General features: G+C 38.5%; 1 protein-coding gene across 1 annotated transcript; it reads left to right on the plus strand.

The window, feature by feature from the left end:
* Positions 1-219: 219 nt before the first annotated feature.
* On the plus strand, positions 220-22,420 carry MTIF2 (mitochondrial translational initiation factor 2). Its single transcript, XM_068981893.1, has 14 exons — positions 220-244; positions 2,775-3,000; positions 3,356-3,467; positions 4,087-4,258; positions 4,737-4,897; positions 5,845-6,021; positions 11,213-11,352; positions 13,183-13,307; positions 14,668-14,872; positions 15,198-15,450; positions 16,068-16,208; positions 19,103-19,267; positions 21,098-21,238; positions 22,248-22,420. The coding sequence occupies exons 2-14, from the start codon at positions 2,782-2,784 to the stop codon at positions 22,418-22,420; spliced, it is 2,184 nt and encodes a 727-aa protein (XP_068837994.1). The 5' UTR covers positions 220-244; positions 2,775-2,781.
* The last annotated feature ends 322 nt before the right edge of the window (positions 22,421-22,742 follow it).

Consider the following 22,742-nt stretch of genomic DNA (forward strand, 5'->3'; position numbering starts at 1 on the left):
CAGGGAAGGGGAAGGGATTTGTAAAAGCGATTATTCATCCACGCACAGCAACACCGGTACGGCTTCGACAAACTTTACAGCTACTGTTCCGAAGTAGGGACTTCAGAATTCCGCGTAGAGCCGCTTCCGGCGGCAACGGAAGCCGGAGAGGGACCGTTTCAGGGACGGACTGGCTGATTGACTGTCCTGCAGGTCCGGAAGGTGATCTCCGCCCCCTTCAGAATCCCGAAGCCCTGGGTCCTAGGTAGGAGCTAGGTGAGGGGCCGAGGGGTGGGTCCCTTAGCCGGGTTGTACTGGGTGGCGTGTATTGTATTGTTTGGCCTAAAGTGTCAGCGGCACAGATGAGAAACATTGCGCATTCGGGAGCCTTTCCATGATGCACCTAATCCGTGCGTGACCCTGCTTTAGGTACGATGAAGGAGTTATCCAGCCGGAAGCAGAGGGCTGCTTCCTTTCCTTGAGCGCCCGGTCCCCCGCCTCCGCTGTATTCAAGGCTTATTGGGCTAGGGTTCCAGGTGAAGCTACTTTAGATCTGTCATTGTTGTATAGTGACTTCTTTTTACGTTGCACATGAAGTCCGAGGTTTTCAACTGTTTCATTCAGATGTTTGGACCAACGCAACTACATTATTTCCAACATTTTTTTTTTCAGGTTCCATAATAAGAATATCCTAGCGGCAAAGGAACACCGGAATTGGGAGTCAGAAAGCTTGGGTTCTAGTCCTGACTGTCAGTAACTAGCAGTATGACTTTGGAGAAGGCTTTTTGAGCTTTCTGGACTCCATTTTCCTTTTCTATAAAACGAGAGGCTTGGAATAAGTGGCAAGTTTTCCTTCCAGTTTGGGTATTTGGTTTATTGCCCCCCCCTCTCCCCGCCCCTATGTGTTTTTGAATATCTGCCTCAGTGAAATATCTGTGCTTTGGTTAATCTCCATGAAGGACCTTTCCTACCACTGCATTAACTCGTGTCCTTGTTAAATCTGGTTTTAGACTCATTAAAAAAAAAAAAATCTACCTCCACCCCCACCCCTGCCTGCCCGAGGAATTCCGTGCTTCCTGAGCATTCTACTTCATCCTTCAGGGAAATGTACCCAAATAAGATTGTTTAAATGTGCCATTCTTGAGGTGTTTAAGAATCATTATACTGGAACATTTTAGAGACAGTGAACTCCAAAGGAAGTGACTCTGGCTTATTAACCTTTGAATTAACAACCTCAAATGCAGTCCCTAGAAGATGGTGCTAAGGAAATGTTTGCCGAGGAGAAAAGTAGTACTTCTTATGTTCTTTTAGTTGCTTCTTGCTTTAAACACTGAAAAACAAAGCTGTAGAAATGCAGTCTTGTGATCAGAAGAAATAGAAGACTCAAGGAGGAAAAGACTGTACTACTGAGTTCTGAACTGTACTATTGAATTCGATTGTGAGTTTCTCAATAAACTCTTCTTTCATCTGAAGAGTAATATTCAGGGGCTTCCTTGTTGGTTTCATGATTAAGAATCCTACTGCCACTGCAGGAGACACAGGTTTGATCCCTGGTCCGGGATGATTCCACATGCCAAGGAGCAGCTAGGCTCACGCACTGCAACTACTGGGCCAGTATTCTGGAGCTCCCCAGTCACAGCTACAGATCTCACGTGGTGCAGCTGCTGAAACCCTTGTGCCTAGAGGCTGTGCTCTGCAATGAGAGAAGCTACCACAGTGAGAAGCCTGTGCACCTCAACTAGAGAGTAACCACCACTCACTACAACTAGAGCCAGCCCATGAGCAGCAACATAGACCAGCACAGGCAAAAATAAATAAATCTTAAAAAAAAAATCCAAGAGTAATCAGAAAACGTTATTCAGTAGGTATTTATTGGGTGCCTTCTTCCCACTCTGTTACATCCTGTTTTGGGAAAGAGCTATGGAAGAACAGAAAATTTTAGGGTTGAAAGACACTTCCAAGTAGAGGAAGCATATGCAAAGGTTCAAAGATTAGATGACGACCATCAGAGATCATATGTGGGACAGAGCAACAAAAATTTGGGAGGTAGGCATGAGGCAACTATAAGATTGTAAGAGATGAAGTGAGAGATTAACAGAAGGCAGATAATGACCCCTTATATAGCATGTTTTGAAGTTGTATATTAAACTAGGGATAATCCCCTTCCAGCCCCCACAAAGGATGTTTAGCAAAGAGCTGAGTTCAAATTTGTGTTAAAAAAAATCACTCTAGTAATGATTTGGTTAGTTGATGTTTCAAGAAAAAAGAGCCCTTATAAGTTATTGTATGTCAGTGTTGCTGCTGCTAAGTTGCTTCAGTCGTGTCCGACTGTGCGACCCCATAGACGGCAGCCCACCAGGCTCCCCCATCCCTGGGATTCTCTAGGCAAGAACACTGGAGTAGGTTGCCCTTTCCTTCTCCAGTGCATGAAAGTGAAAAGTCAAAGTGAAGTCACTCAGTTGTGTCCGACTCTTAGCAACCCCATGGACTGCAGCCTACCAGGCTCCTCCGTCCATGGGATTTTACAGGCAAGAGTCCTGGAGTGGGGTGCCATTGCCTTCTCCTGACGTACAAAATCATAGGACTATTAACAGCAGTAATAGTTAATATCTAGAGAATACTTGGTATGACATCCCATCTCTGACTGGACTGTGAGCTCTCTCACGGTGGGAACCCAGTTTTACTCATTGTTGAAACACTAGCACAGCGCTTTTCGTGTGGTACATATCCTATTAATGTTTCCTAACTTGGTTTCAATATTGAACATAATATTCTTTTAAAACTTTTTTTCTTAGGAGAAACATGAACTGGAAGATACTGAAGTTGGAGAACTTGCTACGGTTTCACACTGTTTGTAGGCAGCTGCACAGCCTGTGTCAAAGAAGAATGTTGGCACAGTGGAGGCACGTGTTTTCATCTGCTTATGCGGTGCAGATGGCTCAGCTATACACCCGGCCCTGGCAAACAGATGCACTCATCAGGGCTGCATTATTTCAACGTAGGCTTCTGGTGACAAAGAAGGTATTTAGAGATTTCTCTGTTATTTGATCTGAGATGAAAGTTCCTATACTGATGAGTAGAAGTCCATTTTGAGTATTTTTGTCATTTATGAAATCTTTATGCCTTGATGTTATACTCCAGGCAATAAATCTTTGTGAGGAAGGGAGGTTCTAGTTAGCTGTTTAGTAATATTGATAAATTTGATGACTTATATCAGTATATAACAGTGAATTTAAAATGCAGGATTTTAAATTTTAGTCTGAGGTTTAACTACTTAGGAGAGTTGGTAGAAATAGGAGCCATGACTGTGGTATATATTCCAGAATAAATCTCAAAGTTTTTTCTTCCTTCTTTATGCATTCTGAATATTTAATAGGAAAAAAGATCACAGAAATCTCCATTACCTTCAACAAAATCTAAAAAGGAGGTGGAGGTATGGCTTGGAATGACTGTTGAGGAGTTGGCCAGAGCAATGGAAAAAGACATAGGTAAGCCAGATAATTTTATAAGGAAAAATAGGGAAATATTTTCCTATAAATATGGACTACCTGATATTTTATTTGCAGTGAGATTCAGGTATTTAAGGATGAAAATTAGACTGGTGGTTTAAAAAGATAAGTAATTCCAATATTTTTCACTTCAGGTGACAGTTCCTAATTAGTTTCTTGGCTCTTTGCCAAATATAGTTCTCCAAGATTTTGTTTTAATAAAAGTGGGAAAGATTTTTTTTTAATTTGAATGAAACTTTCTTTCTCAGAAGTCTTGTGGGCTATTAGAATAAGTCCAAAGGATGTTTTTGGACTGAGAGACTATTTACACTCATTTACTTTCCCTTTGTTTATCTGTAATTCTCAAATTTTCTTCTTGCACTCATTTTGACAATATTTGTAGTGTAGTATAGGCAAAAAAAATATTTGTAGTAATGACTATACAATACAATAACAATTACAATACAGTGTAGTAACAATGCAACTTTAAAAAATTATTTATTTGGCTGCTCCAGGTCTTGGTTATGGCATGCAGGATCTTTAGTTGCAGCATCTGGGATTTTTTTTTTTTAGTTGTGTTTAATTCATGATCCTAAAGGTTTTATCTTGTTTCACCCAGACTGTGTATATGAATCTTTAATGAACACTGCTGTTGACATAGATTCACTAGAAACACACTCACGTTTAGATGAAGTCTGGATCAAAGAAGTGATAAAGAAGTCAGGAATGAAGTTAAAATGGAGCAAATTAAAACAAGACAAAGTCAGAGAAAATAAAGATGCTGTCAAAAGGTAAAATGTAACTGTGTAAATTGGGGGAAGGAGACAACGTTGGTTTTTTTTCACACTTTTTAATGGAAAGATTTGACTTAAAATTTCTTTTGCAATTAAAATGATCTGTGAGTATATGTTAAACTTTTCTTCAAAGTGCTTAAAGCATCAAAAAGTATATTTTCAGGTTATTATAAAACTCTTAAGTGTTATTTTTCTTAGTTTGCTGATTTATATATACTGATCCTGAATTTTAAAATTTCATTCAGTTCTACTCATTGTTATTAAGATGCCAACAGCAGGTGGGCAGTCATTGTATATATCATCATAAGTCACTGGTATGCATGGAAGAGGAAGATAGTCATATCTAATCAGAGCTGAATGTTGGGTTTTGTTGTTAAAGGTGGTGCACAGAGGTAACTGCAAATCAGTTCATAGGCTATAAAGTGTTTCTGATATTTAAGAAATGAAAATGAAACTCCTTTGCTGTTAATTGTAGGCCCCAGGCCGATCCAGCTTTATTAATACCAAGGTCCCCAGTTGTTACTATAATGGGCCATGTTGATCATGGGAAAACGACGTTACTTGACAAACTGCGAAAAACTCAAGTGGCGGCAATGGAAGCTGGAGGCATCACTCAGCACATTGGTGCCTTTCTTGGTATGAACACAAATCACCTTACAATGTGCTTGGGAACCCCACAGATTATTTTCTTAAACCAGATATTCATAGTATGAGTATACAAATTTAAAGTAAACGAAAGGCTAAAGCTTAAAGCCATTAGATGAAATGTACAGCAGGTGGCTGGTAAAGGTTATTTTGTACGTAGTATAAGACGAAAGTTATACCTTTTTTATTCTAGCCTATTCTTCAGTTCAGTTTAGTCGCTCAGTCGTGTCCGACTCTTTGCGACCAATGAGCCTAAGACTCTTCAATACTAGGTTGTGATAATGTTACTACTCATAATTCAATAACAGCTATCATTTGCTGAATACCTAGCATGTGCCCAGCTCTATTCTGAGAACCTTGTATGCTTTATCTTTTTTATCTTCACAACAGCATCATGAGGTAGTTATTAGTAGTCCTATATATACATGTAAAGAGGCTGAGACTTGTTTAGGTTAAGCTACTTGCTTCAAAGTACACAGCTAGTAAAGTGGCAAAGCCAGGATTTAAACCCAACGCTATTGGACTCAAATCCTGAGCTTCTAACTGTGTACTAAATTGCATTTGTTGCTCAAAGCAGTTGTGCAGCTGATGTTTGCTAATGTAGGAGTGGCTGCCTATACAACTATCAGTCTGTTTTTTCCTCTAGATTTCAATTGGTATTTTATTATAATATATACATTTATATTATATATATACTGTTATACATTTATATTCTAGTCTAGAAATAGGAAAAATTTTAGTTTGAAACAATTATATAAAAAGAAACTCTAAAGGTCTCACTGGTATGTTATCACTTCATTGTGGACTGATGATCTGTATCGTTCTAATTAAGATTAATGGGAAAAATAAAATTATTTTGAAGAATTATTAATTGTGTTGATAACATCATGTATGTTCTTATTTGAGTCCTAAGTGATCTTGTATTTCTGTTTCCACAGTCTCTTTGCCCTCTGGGGAAAAGATAACCTTTCTTGATACTCCAGGACATGCTGCTTTCTCAGCAATGCGAGCCAGAGGTGCTCAGGTCACTGACATTGTTATATTGGTGGTAGCTGCAGATGATGGAGTGATGAAACAAACCGTAGAATCCATTCAGCATGCCAGAGATGCTCATGGTACTGTGTGGTTGACTTCCATGTATCAGGAAGGAAGTTGCTTTTTTCTTTAAAGGATCTACTAAATAGAATTACTGTTTTTACATGTTGCTCATTTCATCTTCCTGGGAATTCCAGGATTATTATACCTGTTTAACAGGAAAGGCTCAAAGAAAGTTGAATTGTTTTGCTAAAGACATTATCTACTAAGAAGAGTGTAGCAGGATTCAACTTGGGACTTGTGACCACAAATATAGTCCTTGCTCTACTGTTTACTTACTTGGCATGGTGTAACAATTTTAACAGTCTCAAATGACTTTTGAAAACATTTCTATCAATGAAATTTAAAACAGATATAAAAAATAAGCCTAGAATAATGAACCCCTATGTATCCGTTGACTAAATTCATTAGGAGTTCCAAAACAGTGATATTCTAATTGTTATTCCTTATTCATTTATTATCTGGAATTCTTCTCTAAAAAGAGACTTTTCCTTCATCTGCTTTAAATAAGTTTTTATTTGGTCAGAGGTATAAAATTGAAACTTTTGGAAATCACTTGGCTGTCTTGTTCCTTTTTTCTCCATTTAAAAATTGTAATAGTAAACACCACACATATATTTTGTACATTCATTCTTATTCTGAAATGACCTTACCCTCACTGAGAAAATACTGTTGTCTTGAGAAAATGTACCTGACAGAGTACGTCATGTCCCCTTAGGTTTGCTGGCAAGTTAAAAAAGAAAGGTTGACAGTCATTGATCTAGTCCAGTTTTTTGTTTTTGTTTTTTGTTTTTCCATCTCATAAACAGAAAAACTAAGACCTAGAAGGTGGCAAGAACTTCTCCCAATTACAGTAAATTTGCATCATGTCTGCATTTGGAATCCAGTCTTCTAGCTTCTGTGTTCCTCTCTTTAATTTTTAATTTCTCAAAGTTGCTTTTGTGGAATGGGCTATGTTCTTAATGATCCTAAGGAATGTAACAAATATGAGTGAGAAATCTGTAAGGGATCCCATAACAAAGCAGTTGGTTGAGACAGGATAAATTCCTTATATCAGGCTTCCTGTACCTGTTAAGTAACAGCTCATTGATATAGAATGTACTTTTTCCTAAAGTAGGCTGTGGATTGCATAGCTCTTTTGTGTCTGTTTTCAATTTCTGTTCCTTTGATACCTGACATTGTAGACTTGGTGAAACCTAACCAGAGAATTATCTGTATTTTGTGTGAGTTCTCTAATAGAGGGTATGTTTGGTAATGACAAGTAGATGATAAGATTATTTGATTCATTCATTAAGTACACATTTATTGAGACTCTGTTGTGTGTCAGTCTCTGAGCTAAGTGTATGAAGAAAGAGTTGCTGTAAATCCTAAAAGGAAGTTTACAATAACGACCCTTAGCCCTTGGTGAGATGTTGGGTTTTAACAGTGAGTTAAAAGCTTCTGAAAAGAAGAGGCAGATGATCTAGTGGTGGTGGTAGTTGTTCAGTTGCCAAGTCGTATTCAACTCTTTGTGACCCCATGGACTAGCATGCCAGGACTCCCTGTTCCTCACCATTTTCCAGGGTTTGTCCAAGTTCATGTCCATTGAATCAGTGATGCCATCCAACCATCTCATCCTCTGTCACCCTCTTCTCCTTCCGTTTTCAGTCTTTCCCAGCATCAGGGTCTTTTCCAATGAGTTGGCTGTTGGCATTAGTTGGCCAAAGTATTGGAGCTTCAGCTTCAACATTAGTCCTTCCAGTGAGTATTCAGGGTTGATTTTCTTTAGGATTGACTGGTTTGATCTCTTTGCTGTCCAAGGGACTCTCAAGAGCCTTCTCCAGCACCACAGTTAAAAAGCATCAGTTCTTTGACACTCTGCTATCTTTATGGTCTGACTCTTACATCCATATATGACTACTGGAAAGACCATTGCCTTGACTATACAGACCTCTGTTGGTAAAGTGATATCTTTACTTTTTAATGCACTGTCTAGGTTTGTGATAGCTTTCCTGCCAACAAGCAATCATTTTCTAATTTCATGGCTGCAGTCACCATCTGCAGTGATTTTAGAGCCTAAGAAGAGGAAATCTCACTGCATCCACATTTTCCCCTTTATATTTGCCGTGAAGTGATGGGACTGGATGACATTATCTTAGTTTTTTGAATGTTGAGTTTTAAACCAGCTTTTTCACTCGCTTCTTTTACCTTTATCAAGACATCTTCACTTTCTGACATCAGGATGGTATCATCTGCATGTCTGAGGCTGTTGATAGTTCTTCCAGCAATCTTGATTCCAGCGTGTAACTCATCCAGCTCAGCACTTCTCATGATATACTCTACATACAAGTTAAATAAACAGGGTGACAATATACAGCCTTATACTCCTTTCAGTTTTGAACCAGTCAGTTGTTCCAAATAAGGTTCTAACTGCTGCTCCTTGACCCGCGTACGGTTTCTCAGAAGACAGGTAAAGTGTGTGTTAGTCACTCAGTCATGTCCTATTCTTTGCGACCCCATGAACTGTAGCCCACCAGTCTCCTCTGTCCATGGAATTCTCCAGGCAAGAATACTGGAGTGGGTTGCCATTTCCTTCTCCAGAGACAGGTAAGGTGGTCTGTTATTCCCATCTCCTTAAGAGTTTTCCACAGTTTTTTGTGATCCACGCTGTCAGAAGCTTTAGTGTAGTCAATGAAACAAAGGTAGATGTTTTTCTGGAATTCCCTTGCTTTCTCTATGATCCAGCAAATGTTGGTAATTTGAACTCTGGTTTCTCTAAACCTTTTCTAAACCCACCTTGAACATCTGGAAGTTCTTGCTTCACATACTGCTAAAGCCTAGCTTGAAGGATTTTGAGCATAACCTTACGAATATGGGAGATGTGTGCAATTGTCCAATGGTTTGAACATTCTTTAGTGTTGCCCTTGTTGGGAACTGGGATGAAGATTGACCTTTTCCAGTTGTGTGGCCATTGCTGGGTTTTCCAAAGTTGCTAACATATTGAATGCAGCACTTTAACAGCATCATCTTTTAGGATTTGAAATGGCTCTGCTGAAATTCCATCACCTCCACTAGCTTTATTGGCAGCAGTGCTTCCTAAGGCCCACTTGACTTCACTCTCCAGAATGTCTAGCTCTGGGTGAGTGACCACACCATCTTGGTTATCCAGTTCATTAAGAATTTTTTGTACAGTTCTGTGTATTCTTGACATCTCTTCTTGATCTCTTCTGCTTCTATTGAGTCTTTACCATTTCTGTCCTTTCTTATACCCGTCTTGGATGGATTCCTTTGGTATTTTCCAGTTTTCTTGAAGAGATCTCTAGTCTTTCCCCTTCTGTTGTTTTCTTCTTATTTCTTTCCATTGTTCACTGAAGAAGGCCTTTGTCTCTCCTTGTTATTTTTTGAAACCGTGGGTTCAGTTGGGTGTACCTTTCCCCTCTCTCTCTTGCTTTTTGCTTATTTCCTCAGCTATTTGTAAGGCCTCCTCAGACAACCACTTTACCTTCGTGCGTTTCTCTTTCTTTGGAATGGTTTTGTTCACTGCCTCCTGTACAGTATTGCAGACCTTTGTTCATAGTTCTTCAGGCACTGTGTCTACTAGAGCTAATCCCTTGAGTCTATTCATCACCTCCACTGTATATTCACAGAAGATTTGCTTTAGGTTGTACTTGACTGGCCTAGTGGTTTTCCCTGCTTTCTTTAGTTTAAGCCTGAATTTTGCTCTGAGGAGCTGATGATCTGAGCCACAGTCAGGTCCAGGTCTTGTTTTTGCTGACTGTTTAAAGTTTCTCTGTCTTCATCTGCTGCTGCTGCTGCTGCTAAGTCACTTCAGTCGTGTCCAACTCGGTGTGACCCCACTGACAGCAGCCCACCAGGATGTAATCATTCTGATTCCTGTATTGACCATTTGCTGATGTCTGTATGTGAAGACATCTCTAGTGTTGTTGAAAAAGAATGTCTGCTATAACCAGTGCATTCTTTTGTCAGAATTCTGTTAGCCTTTACCCTGCTTCATTTTGTACTCCAAGGCCAAACTTGCCTGTTACTCCAGGTGTCTGTTGACATCCTACTTTTGCATTCCAACTTTTATGATAAATAGGACACCTTTTTTAGGTGTTAGTTCTAGGAGGTCTTGTAGGTCTTCAGAGAACTGATCAACTTCAGCCCTTTTGGCATAGGTGGTTGGGGCATAGACTTGGATTACTGTGATGTTGAATGGTTTGCCTCGGAAATAAAACAAGATCATTCTGTCAGTTTTGAGATTGCACCCAAGTACTGCATTTCAGATTCTTGTTGATTATGAGGACTACTCCATTTCTTCTATGAGTTTCTTGCCCACAGTAGTAGATTTAATGGTCATCTGAAGTAAATTCTTCCATTCCCGTCCATTTTAGTTCACTGATTCCTAAGATACTGATGTTTACTCTTACCATCTCCTGCTTGACCACCTCCAATTTACCTTGATTCATGGACCTAACATTCCAGGTTCCTATGCAATACTGTTCTTTACAGCGTCAGATTTTACTTATATCACCAGATACGTCCACAACTGAGAGTCATTTCTGCTTTGGCCCAGCTGCTTCATTCTTTCTGGAGTAACTGTCCTCTGCTCTTCCCCAGTAGCCTATTGGGCACCTTCTGTTCTGTGGAGCTCACTTTCGGTGTCATATCTTTTTGCCTTTTCATACTGTTCATGGGGTTCTCTAGGCAAGAATACTGCAGTGGTTTGCCATTCCCGCCTCCAGTGAATCATGTTTTGTCAGAATGCTCCACTGTGACCTGTCCATCTTGAGTGGCCCTGCATGGCTTCATTGAGTTACACAAGCCCCTTCACCATGACGAGGCAGTGACCCATGAAAGGGTGATCTAGTGGTGGAGTTGAATTAGAGTCTTCTCTTGATCTTTTTTTCTGGAAATTATCTGTAGTATAGTTGCTGATCCTGCTTTCAGGTTTAAGGATAGGCCTTTCTCTGCCCTTAATACTGTTGTGGTTTTGTTTTTTCATCATCATTAATTGTCTAGTCTTAATTTAGAATCTTACACTTGCTGTTTTGACATCTCTTATCTGGAATTCTTCATGTGTAGAAAGCAGGGTAGAGTGGGTCTAAAGTGGGTGTTTTGTTAGATAAATACAGTCACTGAGTCAAGCGAAAGCCAGAAAATTTTGTGTTTTGATGTGAATACCTGGAGTCGAAGTGCCATCATTTGCACTCTTAACTCTGTTCCTTTCAGTTCCTATTGTCCTTGCCATAAACAAATGTGACAAAGCTGAGGCGGACCCTGAGAAAGTGAAGAAAGAACTGCTAGCGTACGATGTGGTGTGTGAGGATTATGGAGGTGACGTTCAAGCAGTGCACGTCTCTGCACTCACGGTAAGTACAGGTGTGTTCAGATGAAAGTGCTGCGTGACATGCACAGGATGCCTTGTAGCTCAAGAACATTTTGACCCACAGAATTTCTGTCGTCGTTTAAAAATTCTCTCAGTACTCAGCAAAGCTGGTATCTTTATCCTGGTTTGGCAGATTAGAAGTCAGTCTCAGAAAGGTCAGTCACCAGTCCACGAGAATCAGGTTTAAACTGTGCTTTACTTACTATGAGATACTTCGAATGAGAAGAGTAAGTGGTAAATATTGTAGGATTAGATAGGATGAAGTGAAGTGAAGTGAAGCCGCTCAGTCGTGTCCGACTCTTTGCGACCCCATGGACTGTAGCCTATCAGGCTCCTCCGTCCATGGGATTTTCCAGGCAAGAGTGCTGGAGTGGATTGCCATTTCCTTCTCCAATAGATAGAATAATTCACTTAAAAACAGGCACTTTTTATTACCAACCGAATTTCATTTCTGCTTAAAATAGTCTTTAGCCAACTATAGATTTATAGACTAGGTCTTAGGGCACTTAAGAAAGATTTAAACAAATAAAACTTTTTACTAATACAGTGTTGTAACATTTGGATTCATTCTGTTATTGATTGACCCGATGCTTCTATGAGTTAAATTACTATAAGTTTTATAGTGTTATTTGTGATGAATTCCATTTTCTGTTCATTACCAATTATTCTTTTTAAAATAATTTTTTTAATCTGTTCATTTTATTTTTGCTGTGCTGGGGCTTCTTGCTGCTCAGGCTTTTCTAGTTTTGGCAAGCAGGGTTTACTTTCTAGTTGCGATGTGAAGGCTTCTCACTGCAGTGACTTTTCTTGTTGCTGTTCCTGGGCTCTGGAGCACAGGTTCAGTAGTTAGGGCACGTGGGCTTAGTTGCTCCTTGGCATGTGAGATCTTCCTGATCAGGCAGATACTTTACAACTGAGCCACCAGGGAAGCCCATTAAATTACTAGTTATTCTTTTCTGGATAAAAAAACACCAAAGAAACTCAGTACCTCCTGGCATACTGCGATTCATGGGGTCGCAAAGAGTCGGACTCGACTGAGCAACTGAACTAACTAAGCAGAGTCATCTAATCTAGCTCCTTCAGTTTACAATTGAGGAAAGGCAATTCAGAGAGTGGAGAAGGAAATGTACACCCACTCCAGTGTTCTTGCCTGGAGAATCCCATGGATAGAGGAGCTGGGTGGGCTGCAGTCCATGGGGTCACAAAGAATTGGACACAACTGCGTGACTGAATAATAACAGCCAATGCACAGAGGTGAAGTGATTTTCAAGGTTTCACAGCTGAGTAGTTAGAGTGAGCTTATAGCCTGGGTCTAGTCAGTGCTTTGTCTCCTCATTTATTTAATAAGAATAAGTAGTATTTCATTGAATTCTTGAGTGATCAAAATGAAATCAGTGAAAGCTTATTTAATTGGCTAAAACTTCAAAGGTAAAGTAGCATTATAAAGAAAGTGAGAGGAAGAAAACTCATCTTTAGAAACAGATTAAGGAATGAGGGTGAAAGAAGCATATGTTTATAAAAAGGTATTGACAAGCACTAGTACCTATTCTTTGAAAAATAATACAGGCACCGTTCCTTGCAAGATCTGTCCCAGGGTCAGATTTTTCTTGCATCTCTCTTTTCTTCCTTCCTTTCCTCCCTCTATCCCTTCTATCCTTCTTTCCTTCCTTCTTATAGGTTAATTCCTGTTTTTTATGCTTAAAGAGAAAAGTATCACAGTCAGGGATTGTTTGACTTTCTGATCCTGGTATTTACATTTAGAGATAATATTTGTTAATGTATATTAACAACTCTTTTTTTGTTTGTTTCTAAGGGCGAAAACATGATGGCTTTGGCAGAGGCAACTATTGCTCTTGCAGAAATGTTGGAATTGAAAGCAGACCCTACTGGTGCAGTTGAAGGAACAGTAATAGAATCTTTCACAGACAAAGGAAGAGGGTAGGTCTGTTAAAATGCATACTTTCTAATAATTTTATTTCATTGTTTTTGTGACCTGATTATATAACCATATATTATTATATGTATTACATATTATTGTTAACACATGAACAGTATTTTCAAAGCATTTGTTTTTAAAAGCTTTTTATTGCATTGGCACACAGAACCCAACATGCAGTTATCAAGAGACCATAGCAACTATGTGTATACATTTAGTAGTCCTATTTAGGTGACTTAGTAGTTCAATCTGATTTTTGTTTTTTTCCCCTCTGACTTAGCTGAATGGGTAAAATCTTATAAGCTAACATCAATTAGAATGAAATAGCAATTGTTGCATTTTTGGGTTTCTAAATCCTTTATGTCCTTACCCATTAATATATAGTAAGATTGTTGGAATAGTGTTCTCATCTTTAATTTCCCTCCTTATTAGCAGAAGAGGTCTTTTCACTACTTATTAGTTATAGAAAGAGGATTAGGATTTTGTCAAAATACTCAGCTATCTGCACCCTTCACCACCATAACCTTACAAGAAATATTTTTTTGTGTGTTTTCTTCTTTTTTTAAATTGTGGTAAAAGGTACATAATATTAAATCACCATCTTAACCATTTTTAAACGTACAGTTCAGTAGTCTTAAGTATATTCATATTGTTTTGCAATAGATCTCTAGAAATTTTTCATCTTGCAAAACAAACTATTCCCATATAGTGTTAATTTCCCCTTTCCCTCCCCCCACCTTTTGGCAACACCTTTCAGCAGTGTTTCTGAAATTTGCAGTGCTTCAGATATTTTGTATGAGTGGAATCATATAATATTGTCCTTTTTGACTAACTTATTTCACTTAGCATAATGTTCGTTTAGGAGGTTCATTCATATTCTAGCATGTGACAGGATTTTCTTCTTTTTTAAGGTTATATAATACTGCATTATATGTATATACTTCATGTTCTTTATTGATTCTTCCATTAATGGACACGTAGGTTACTATTATGAAAAATGTTTTTATAGTATGAAAATTGAATAGATTGAAGGCAGGAGGAAAAGGGAACGATATAGGATGACATGGCTGGGTGGCATCACTGACTCAGTGGACATGAGTTTGAGGAAACTCTGGGAGATGGTGAAGGAAGGGGAAGCCTGGTGTGCTGCAATCCATGGGATCACAAAGAGTTGGACACGAATAAGCAGCTGAACAGCAAATAGTATGAAAAATTATTTGAGAAGTTAAGAAATGGTGGAATTAACCCTGTTTGTTCATATCAATAAATATTTTGTAATCTCTTAAAGCTGTCTTTACTTGAGAAAGTGCTATTACATCCTGATTATGGCATTAAGAATATATGCTTTTGTTTTCATATTAGTCCTGTTACTACAGCTATAATTCAAAGAGGAACTTTGAGAAAAGGCTCCATTCTGGTTGCTGGAAAGAGTTGGGCAAAAGTACGCTTAATGTTTGATGAAAATGGCAGAGCAGTCAGTGAAGCCTGTCCTAGCATGCCAGTGGGAATCGTAGGCTGGAGAGACCTCCCTTCTGCAGGAGATGAAATTCTTGAAGTAGAATCTGAGGTATATCAAGCTTAATTCCTATTATATAGAATATGATATAGTGATTTGAAATGTCAGTCTATAATATTACAATACAAAATAAGTAATGTTAATCCAGTAGTATAACATGTGTGAGTGACCAGTGATGTCATTTTAGAGTTTGGCTATAGAATTTTTAGCAATTTAAGATTGGATTTTTAAATAATTTCAAATTTACACAAAGCCTCCATATTAAAGTTTTAATTAGTGGTTTCATATACGAGTTAAGCTAATTTATAGCGGAGGAAAAAACCAGCAGTTATTGGTTTCTGTTCAGTTAAGTAATTCCCTTTCTCCCCCTATAAAGCCAAGGGCACGTGAAGTTGTTGACTGGAGAAAGTATGAGCAAGAACAGGAGAAAAATAAAGAGGATTTAAAATTAATAGAAGAAAAGCGAAAGGAACACCAAGAAGCACATCGGAAAGACCGCGAGAAGTACGGCACTTTGCACTGGAAGGAGAGATCATATATAAAGTACAAAGAAAAAAGAGAGCAGCAACCCTTAAAGCTGAAAGAAAAACTAGAAAGAGATTCAAATGTACTTCCTATAATTGTTAAAGGTGACTTTTAAAAGATTTTACTTTACAACTCTTTTTTTTTGCCATTTTTTCATATTTTGTCATTCTCTCATTAATTTGGGCCATAAGCTGAAATGATTTCAGTATTTTGGAAGGGAATTTTTAAAAGCTGAGATATAGTTGACATGTAACATTTTCATAATGATTCAATATTTGTATATATGGTGAAATGACCACCATAGTAAATCTAGTTAGCATCTCTCATTGATACATAGTTATAAAATTTTTCTTGAACACTTTTAAGATTTGCTCTGTTTGCAGCTTTCCAATAAGCAATACAGTATTATTAACTATAGTCACTATGCTATATATTACATCCCCATTACATACTTATTTATAGCTGGAATTTTGTACCTTTTGCCCGCCTCCACTGGGGGAGATTTCCTTAAACAATTTTCTTGTGACTTTTGCTATAAATGTATATCTGGTTCATTATACTTTGTTCAGCTAAGAAGGTATTTATCATGCTAAACCTAAATAAGAATCTATTCCATGGTAAACGCCATTCTTGTTACTGCTTTAAAAAGATTGTTATAATTTTTGAGTCTGTTAATGCCTAACTCCTGACATCAATACTTTTAAACTTTTGCTGCATTTAGGTGATGTTGATGGTTCTGTTGAAGCCATGTTGAACATTATGGATACCTATGATGCTTCACATGAGTGTGAACTAGAATTGGTACATTTTGGTGTGGGTGATATTAGTGAAAATGATGTCAAACTTGCTGAAACATTTCATGGTAAGTTTTCCATTTCCTGTTTAACAGTGTTCCCTAGAACACACTCTGAACCTTTCACTTTTGTCTTTTGTTGCTGGGCTGCTGACACGTGACATTTACTCCGCATCCGCATTCCCCTTCCTGTTGGCAGTCCAGTGCCAGCTAGCGGCTGCATGTTGCACAGGATGTGCACTACTGCAGGCACAGCCCCGCTTGTCATTGTTGTACAGAAATCTTGGGGAACTATTTCAGGCCCCAGTAGTTTCTCTTAATGTTTTTTTCCCCAGTGTACCATTACTGCCACCTCATCTTGCCCAGTTCCTGAACCAAACTCAAGCTTGGTTCTCTCTTTCACTTACACTTTTGAATGCTCCTGAAATCTGCAGACAGCCTATTCACTGTTTTCTTTTAGAGACTGCCTATTTTTGTTCACTTGTAATTTTATATATTATATTTTTCTTAGATCAAAAGCTCCTTTTAGCTTTAAATACCTCGAAGGCAAGGGGACTATTTATAAGTCAAACTTACGTTATACAGAATGGGGAATCATGATTGCATGACTGTGACTTTGACTAGGTTTAACATCTAGGCAAAGCTCCAATTTTATTGAATTAGTGAATCATTTAGGAAAGAGGTACTTCATGACCTAACTTGATTAGAATTAGTTGTTACCTCTACTACTGAAATGGTCTTCCATAATGCTGGCTATTTCAAAGTACTTTATGGGCACTGACTATACTATTAATGTAGATAGTGTTGTGTGTTGAATGATTTCTTAATGACAAGATTTTCAAGGTGGTTATGTTTTTCTCCTGACTACCACGCAATTGCACTCATGTCACATGCTAGTAAAATAATGCTCAAAATTCTCCAAGCCAGGCTTCAGCAATATGGGAACTGTGAACTTCCTGATGTTCAAACTGGTTTTAGAAAAGGCAGAGGAACCAGAGATCAAATTGCCAACATCCGCTGGATCATTGAAAAAGCAAGAGAATTCCAGAAAAACATCTATGTCTGCTTTATTGACTATGCCAAAGCCTTTGACTGTGTGGATCACAATAAACTGTGGAAAATTCTGAAAGAGATGGGAATCCCAGACCACCTGACCGGCCTCTTGAGAAACCTATATGCAGGTCAGGAAGCAACAGTTAGAACTGGATATGGAACAACAGACTGGTTCCAAATAGGAAAAGGAGTACATCAAGGCTGTATATTGTCACCCTGCTTATTTAACTTATATGCAGATTACATCATGAGAAACGTTGGGCTGGAAGAAGCACAAGCTAGAATCAAGATTGCTGGGAGAAATATCAATAATCTCAGATATGCAGATGACACCACCCTTATGGCAGAAAGTGAAGAGGAACTCAAAAGCTTCTTGATGAAAGTGAAAGAGGAGAGTGAAAAAGTTGGCTTAAAGCTCAACATTCAGAAAACGAAGATCATGGCATCCGGTCCCATCACTTCATGGGAAATAGATGGGGAAACAGTGGAAAGTGTCAGACTTTATTTCTTTGAGCTCCAAAATCACTGCAGATGGTGACTGTAGCCATGAAATTAAAAGACGCTTACTCCTTGGAAGGAAAGTTATGACCAACCTAGATAGTATATTCAAAAGCAGAGACATTACTTTGCCAACTAAGGTCCGTCTAGTCAAGATTCTGGTTTTTCCTGTGGTCATGTATGGATGTGAGAGTTGGACTGTAAAGAAGGCTGAGCACCAAAGAATTGATGCTTTTGAACTGTGGTGTGGGAGAAGACTCTTGAGAGTCCCTTGGACTGCAAGGAGATCCAACCAGTCCATCCTAAAGGAGACCAGTCCTGGGTGTTCTTTGGAAGGAGTGATGCTAAAGCTGAAACTCCAGTACTTTGGCCACCTCATGAGAAGAGTTGACTCATTGGAAAAGACTCTGATTCTGGGAGGGATAGGGGGCAGGAGGAGAAGGGGACTACAGAGGATAAGATGGCTGGATGGCATCACTGACTCAATGGATGTGAGTTTGAGTGAGCTCCGGGAGTTGGTGATGGATAGGGAGGCCTGGTGTGCTGCAATTCATGGGGTCACAAAGAGTCAGACATGACTTAGCCACTGAACTGAACTGGACTGAACTGAAGCCGTTTGCTTTAATTTTTTCACTTGTTTAAAGAAAGTGTTTTGCTTTTGCTTCCCCCATTTGTTCTTTGGTAAAATGGTCAGCTCCATGGTACTTCTTTCATTTCTTAAATAACTCTTGAACTTTTCTAATTAAATAACTACAGTTGACACTTGAACAACATGGTTTTGAACTGTGGGTCCACTTATACATGGATTTGTTTCAGTAGTAAATATTATAGTACTACAAGATCTGAGGTTGGCTGAGTCCTTGGATGTGGAGGAACCACATTTATATGGAGGGCCAACTATAAGTTACTCTTGGATTTTCAACTGTCTGGAGGATCAGCATCCCTAACACCTGTGTTGCTCAAGGGTCATGTGTTTTTGAACATCTTTTGGTCAGCTGAATACTTCAGAGCAAACCACAAAAGTTGTAGGCTGTAAGATTATAATTAATAATAGTTATTAAAATAATGTAATATTTCAGCTATAATAATTTTTTTTCTTATTTCCCTGGTGTAAAAATTAACATTTAGCATATCACCCTGTACATTTTGGGCACTTTAAATGTTTCCTAAACGAACATTAAACATCATAAAGGACACTTAAAAATCAAAGAAATTTTCCTTGTTTAGAAAGACATAACAGAATTTATAAAATATTTTTATTAATTTGAAAACTAGCTTTCATGAGAAAATATTATAGAATTTATCTCTCCTACTTGCTTTTAACGTACGTAGAAGCAAAAAATTTAGATTTGAGTTTTTGCTTGAAAGACTGTTTAATGCAATATTTCTGCTACTTTATTTATGCTTTCCAGGTGTTATATACGGCTTCAATGTGAATGCAGGCAATGTTATCCAGCAGTTGGCTGCAAAAAAAGGAGTAAAAATTAAACTTCATAAAGTCATTTACCGTCTTATTGAAGATTTGCAGGAAGAACTGAACAGCAGATTGCCCTGCATTGTGGAAGAGCACCCAATAGGTGAGTGTTCACTGAATGGTACTTCTAAACATTCATACCTTACCTGCTGTGAGTAACACCTGAAAGCAAAGTTTAAGGGGAAATGTATTTCACTGTTTAAATATGTGCACTGTTCCAACACATATCCTGTGTTCTAGAAAAAATGACTACTGTAGATAAGGATTCAGCATAATTTCATCTGAATTATAAACACCTGGCCTCTGTAAGGTGTTATGCTTTGGCTGTGAGGATATAAAGGCAATAAGGCAGTAAGAACGTGCCCTCTAGTTAAGACATAAACTACTCATAATACAAACTAGACTGGATGGAGGCATAAAGGTTAATAGTGTTGTGGAAGGAGCCATTGATTGTGTCCTGCAACTGGCAGAGAAATCCACCATGAGAAGAAAACTTACATTAAATATTTAACATTTAAAATTATTTTTTCTAACATATCCTTTGGCCAGATTAAAGGCTAAATTTATTTAAGATGGACTGAATCATTTTATGTTTTTTCCTCCCCACATCCAGATTTTCTTGGTTAACTTTTGATGATAGTTTTTAAGTTTCCTAAAAAATTACTGGAAAAGTATAAGGAAGCCGCTTCCAGTTCAGTTGTTTACATTTTGCCCCATTTGCTTTAGTCCACCCCTTTCCTCCATACACACTCACTGTTTTTTTTTTTTTTCCTGGGCCATTTAATTGAAAATTTGAGGTATTGTATTCATTTGCCCCTAAATACTGGGTTGACCAAAAAGTTCGTCTGTAAAATCCAAACCTTTTGGCCTACCCGGTGTTTATTTTCTAAGCACAAGGATGTTCTTTTATAAAACCACAGAACAAATATAAACTTAGGAAATGGAACATTAATACTGTAAGTCAACAGTCCATGTTCATTGTTTCTATAATGTACTATAGGTATATATTTTTCCCCTGGTTCAGGATGACAGATTAAGTTTTCTTTTTTAAAAAAATATTTGGCTGCCCTGGCTCTTAGTTGCAGCATGTGGGATCCAGCTCCCTGACCAGGGATTATATCTGGGCCCCTGGCACTGGGAGCATGGAGTCTTAGCCCCTGGACCACCAGGGAAGTTCCCTGTTCTTGTCTTTTTTGACCTTGACATTTTTGAAATGTTATAGGCCAGTGACTTTGTTGAATGTACTTTAATTTGGATGTCTATTTCCTCGTGATGAGACTCAGTATTTGCATTTTTGGTCCACAATGCAGATTTATTTTAGGCTCTTCTGACCTGCTAAACATGATCACAGAGATTTGTTACGTTCTTGTGCTAAGAGCAATTTGGAAAAGTCATATGAGGATTTCTAGGAGGAAGTGAACACCAAATAGCACTAACCCTAGAAGACTAGTACATTCTAGTGTGTGATAGCATGTCATATTGGAATGTTCCAAATTTCAGTCAGTAAAAAAATTGAGTCAAGAGATTTAGTACTCTTAAGTGTGTATAATCTACCAGTGGTGAGCTTAGTAAGATGATCCAGTTGAGAAACTGGATTAAAGGATGACTGAGAACTAGCTTTTCACGAAGTGGACATAAATTACACTCATTTTTACAGTCAACTGTTAGCATCTTCTACTGCATTTTATTCAGCCAAAACAGTAACCGTGTTTCTTTTGCTCATTCTTTTGGTAAGTACATTTCCAAGGATTTTTATGCTTTTATTTCTAATATTGGTCAGGAAAAGAGTGGTGGAGTCAGAGAAAATCAGGACTTCTTTACCAGTTTGTATATTTTCCTCATGCTTTTAATTCTTGCTGTGCAGAATGTCAGAAATTATGTATTTGTCAGAATTTCTGTTTTCAGTATACTTAATGTTCTCTTCTTCCTAAAGGTGAGGCTTCTATACTAGCTACCTTCTCTGTAACAGAAGGGAAGAAAAAAGTTCCTGTGGCTGGCTGCAGAGTCCAAAAGGGACAGATAGAAAAGCAAAAAAAATTTAAGTTAATCCGCAATGGACATGTTATTTGGAAGGGTAAGCAACATAAAACTGTTTCTTTCATATCCAGTCACTAAAACCTGATTATGGGTTACTATCTGAGGTCTTTCACTGCCCTAGTCTTAGGGTAGAGTCTCAGGTCACCTCTTACTAACTCCTATCTGGCCTCCAGTCTCAGTGATCCCCACAGGATTGTTAGTTCCCCAGTCTTGATTTTCTAAGGTTCTAAAAAGTGACCCCAAACTACCTTTCCAGCCATGTGTGCTGAGTTGCTTCAGTTGTGTCCGGCTCTTTGTGGCCCTGCAAACTAAGGCCCACCAGACTGTCCAGTTTTTCAGCAAGAATACTGGAGTGGGTTGCCATGCCCTTCTCCAAGGAATCTTCCAGACCCAGGGACTGAACCTGTCTTATATTCTGCACCAGGCAGGCAGGTTCTTTACCACTAGGGCCACCTGGGAAGCCCTTTCCAGCCATGTCTACTTATTTATTTCCATCCTCTAACCACCTTTGCCTGCAGAGAAGGCGATGGCAACCCACTCCAGTACTCTTGCCTGGAAAATCCCATGGGCAGAGGAGCCTGGTAGGCTGCAGTCCATGGGGTCGCTGAGTTGGACATGACTGAGCGACTTCACATTCACTTTCATGCCTTGGAAAAGGAAATGGCAACCCACTCCAGTGTTCTTGCCTGGAGAATCCCAGAGACGGCAGAGCCTGGTGGGCTGCCGTCTATGGGGTCACAGAGTTGTACACGACTGAAGTGACTTAGCAGCAGCAGCAACCACCTTTGCCTGCAGTGTCATGCTGGTTTAGCTCATCGAAGTCCTGAGAACCACCCCATCCCTTGCAGTGTTACCTTTAAAAAAGGAAGACTACTACAGCCATGTAACTTTTCTTCCCTTTCCTTGGTATTTAGCCCCATCATGTAACATGGAAGAAGTGTAAAACCTGTAACAATTTCAGTATAATTTTCCTTGTAAGCAGACAACAGTACTTGCTGGATACTTGTTGACTGTATGAACCATGCATTTTCTTTTTTCCCCTAAAGGCTCGTTACTTTCACTGAAACACCATAAAGATGATACTTCAGTTGTCAAAACTGGAATGGATTGTGGTCTTAGTTTGGATGAAGAAACGATAGAATTTAAAGTGGGAGATGCTGTTGTTTGTTATGAAGAAAAAGAAGTTCCAGCCAAGACTTCTTGGGATCCAGGATTTTAAAATTATTTAAAAATATATAAATGATTAAATGTTTTTGTCTTATTATAAAGCAACTAGTTTTGTTTTACTGAAGGTATAGTTTCTCACTACTGGTCAAAAAGCTCTACCAAGCTTTAACTGAAATTTACCTGTTAAAATACTACAGTCCTAGGAAATCTTATTTAAGGATGCCTACAACTAGAAATCCTGGTATGGGAAAATATGGCTAAAGGAAACTATTATTGGTATATCACTGAATCTTAAAAATAAATTTAAAAAGTCTCAGGTGCTTTAGTTCAGTGATTCTGAACCGTGCTCTAGAGGCAAAATGAGATACCAATAC

Source organism: Capricornis sumatraensis, chromosome 1, assembly GCF_032405125.1.
Source record: "Capricornis sumatraensis isolate serow.1 chromosome 1, serow.2, whole genome shotgun sequence".
In the NCBI taxonomy this organism is placed as follows: domain Eukaryota; kingdom Metazoa; phylum Chordata; class Mammalia; order Artiodactyla; family Bovidae; genus Capricornis; species Capricornis sumatraensis.

Coding starts and splice junctions, on each gene's coding strand:
- MTIF2 (XM_068981893.1), top strand. CDS start 2,782: ATGAACTGGAAGATACTGAAGTTGGAGAACTTGCTACGGTTTCACACT. Junction 3,001..3,355: donor GGCTTCTGGTGACAAAGAAG/GTATTTAGAGAT, acceptor AATATTTAATAG/GAAAAAAGATCACAGAAATC. Junction 11,353..13,182: donor TGCACGTCTCTGCACTCACG/GTAAGTACAGGT, acceptor TTTGTTTCTAAG/GGCGAAAACATGATGGCTTT.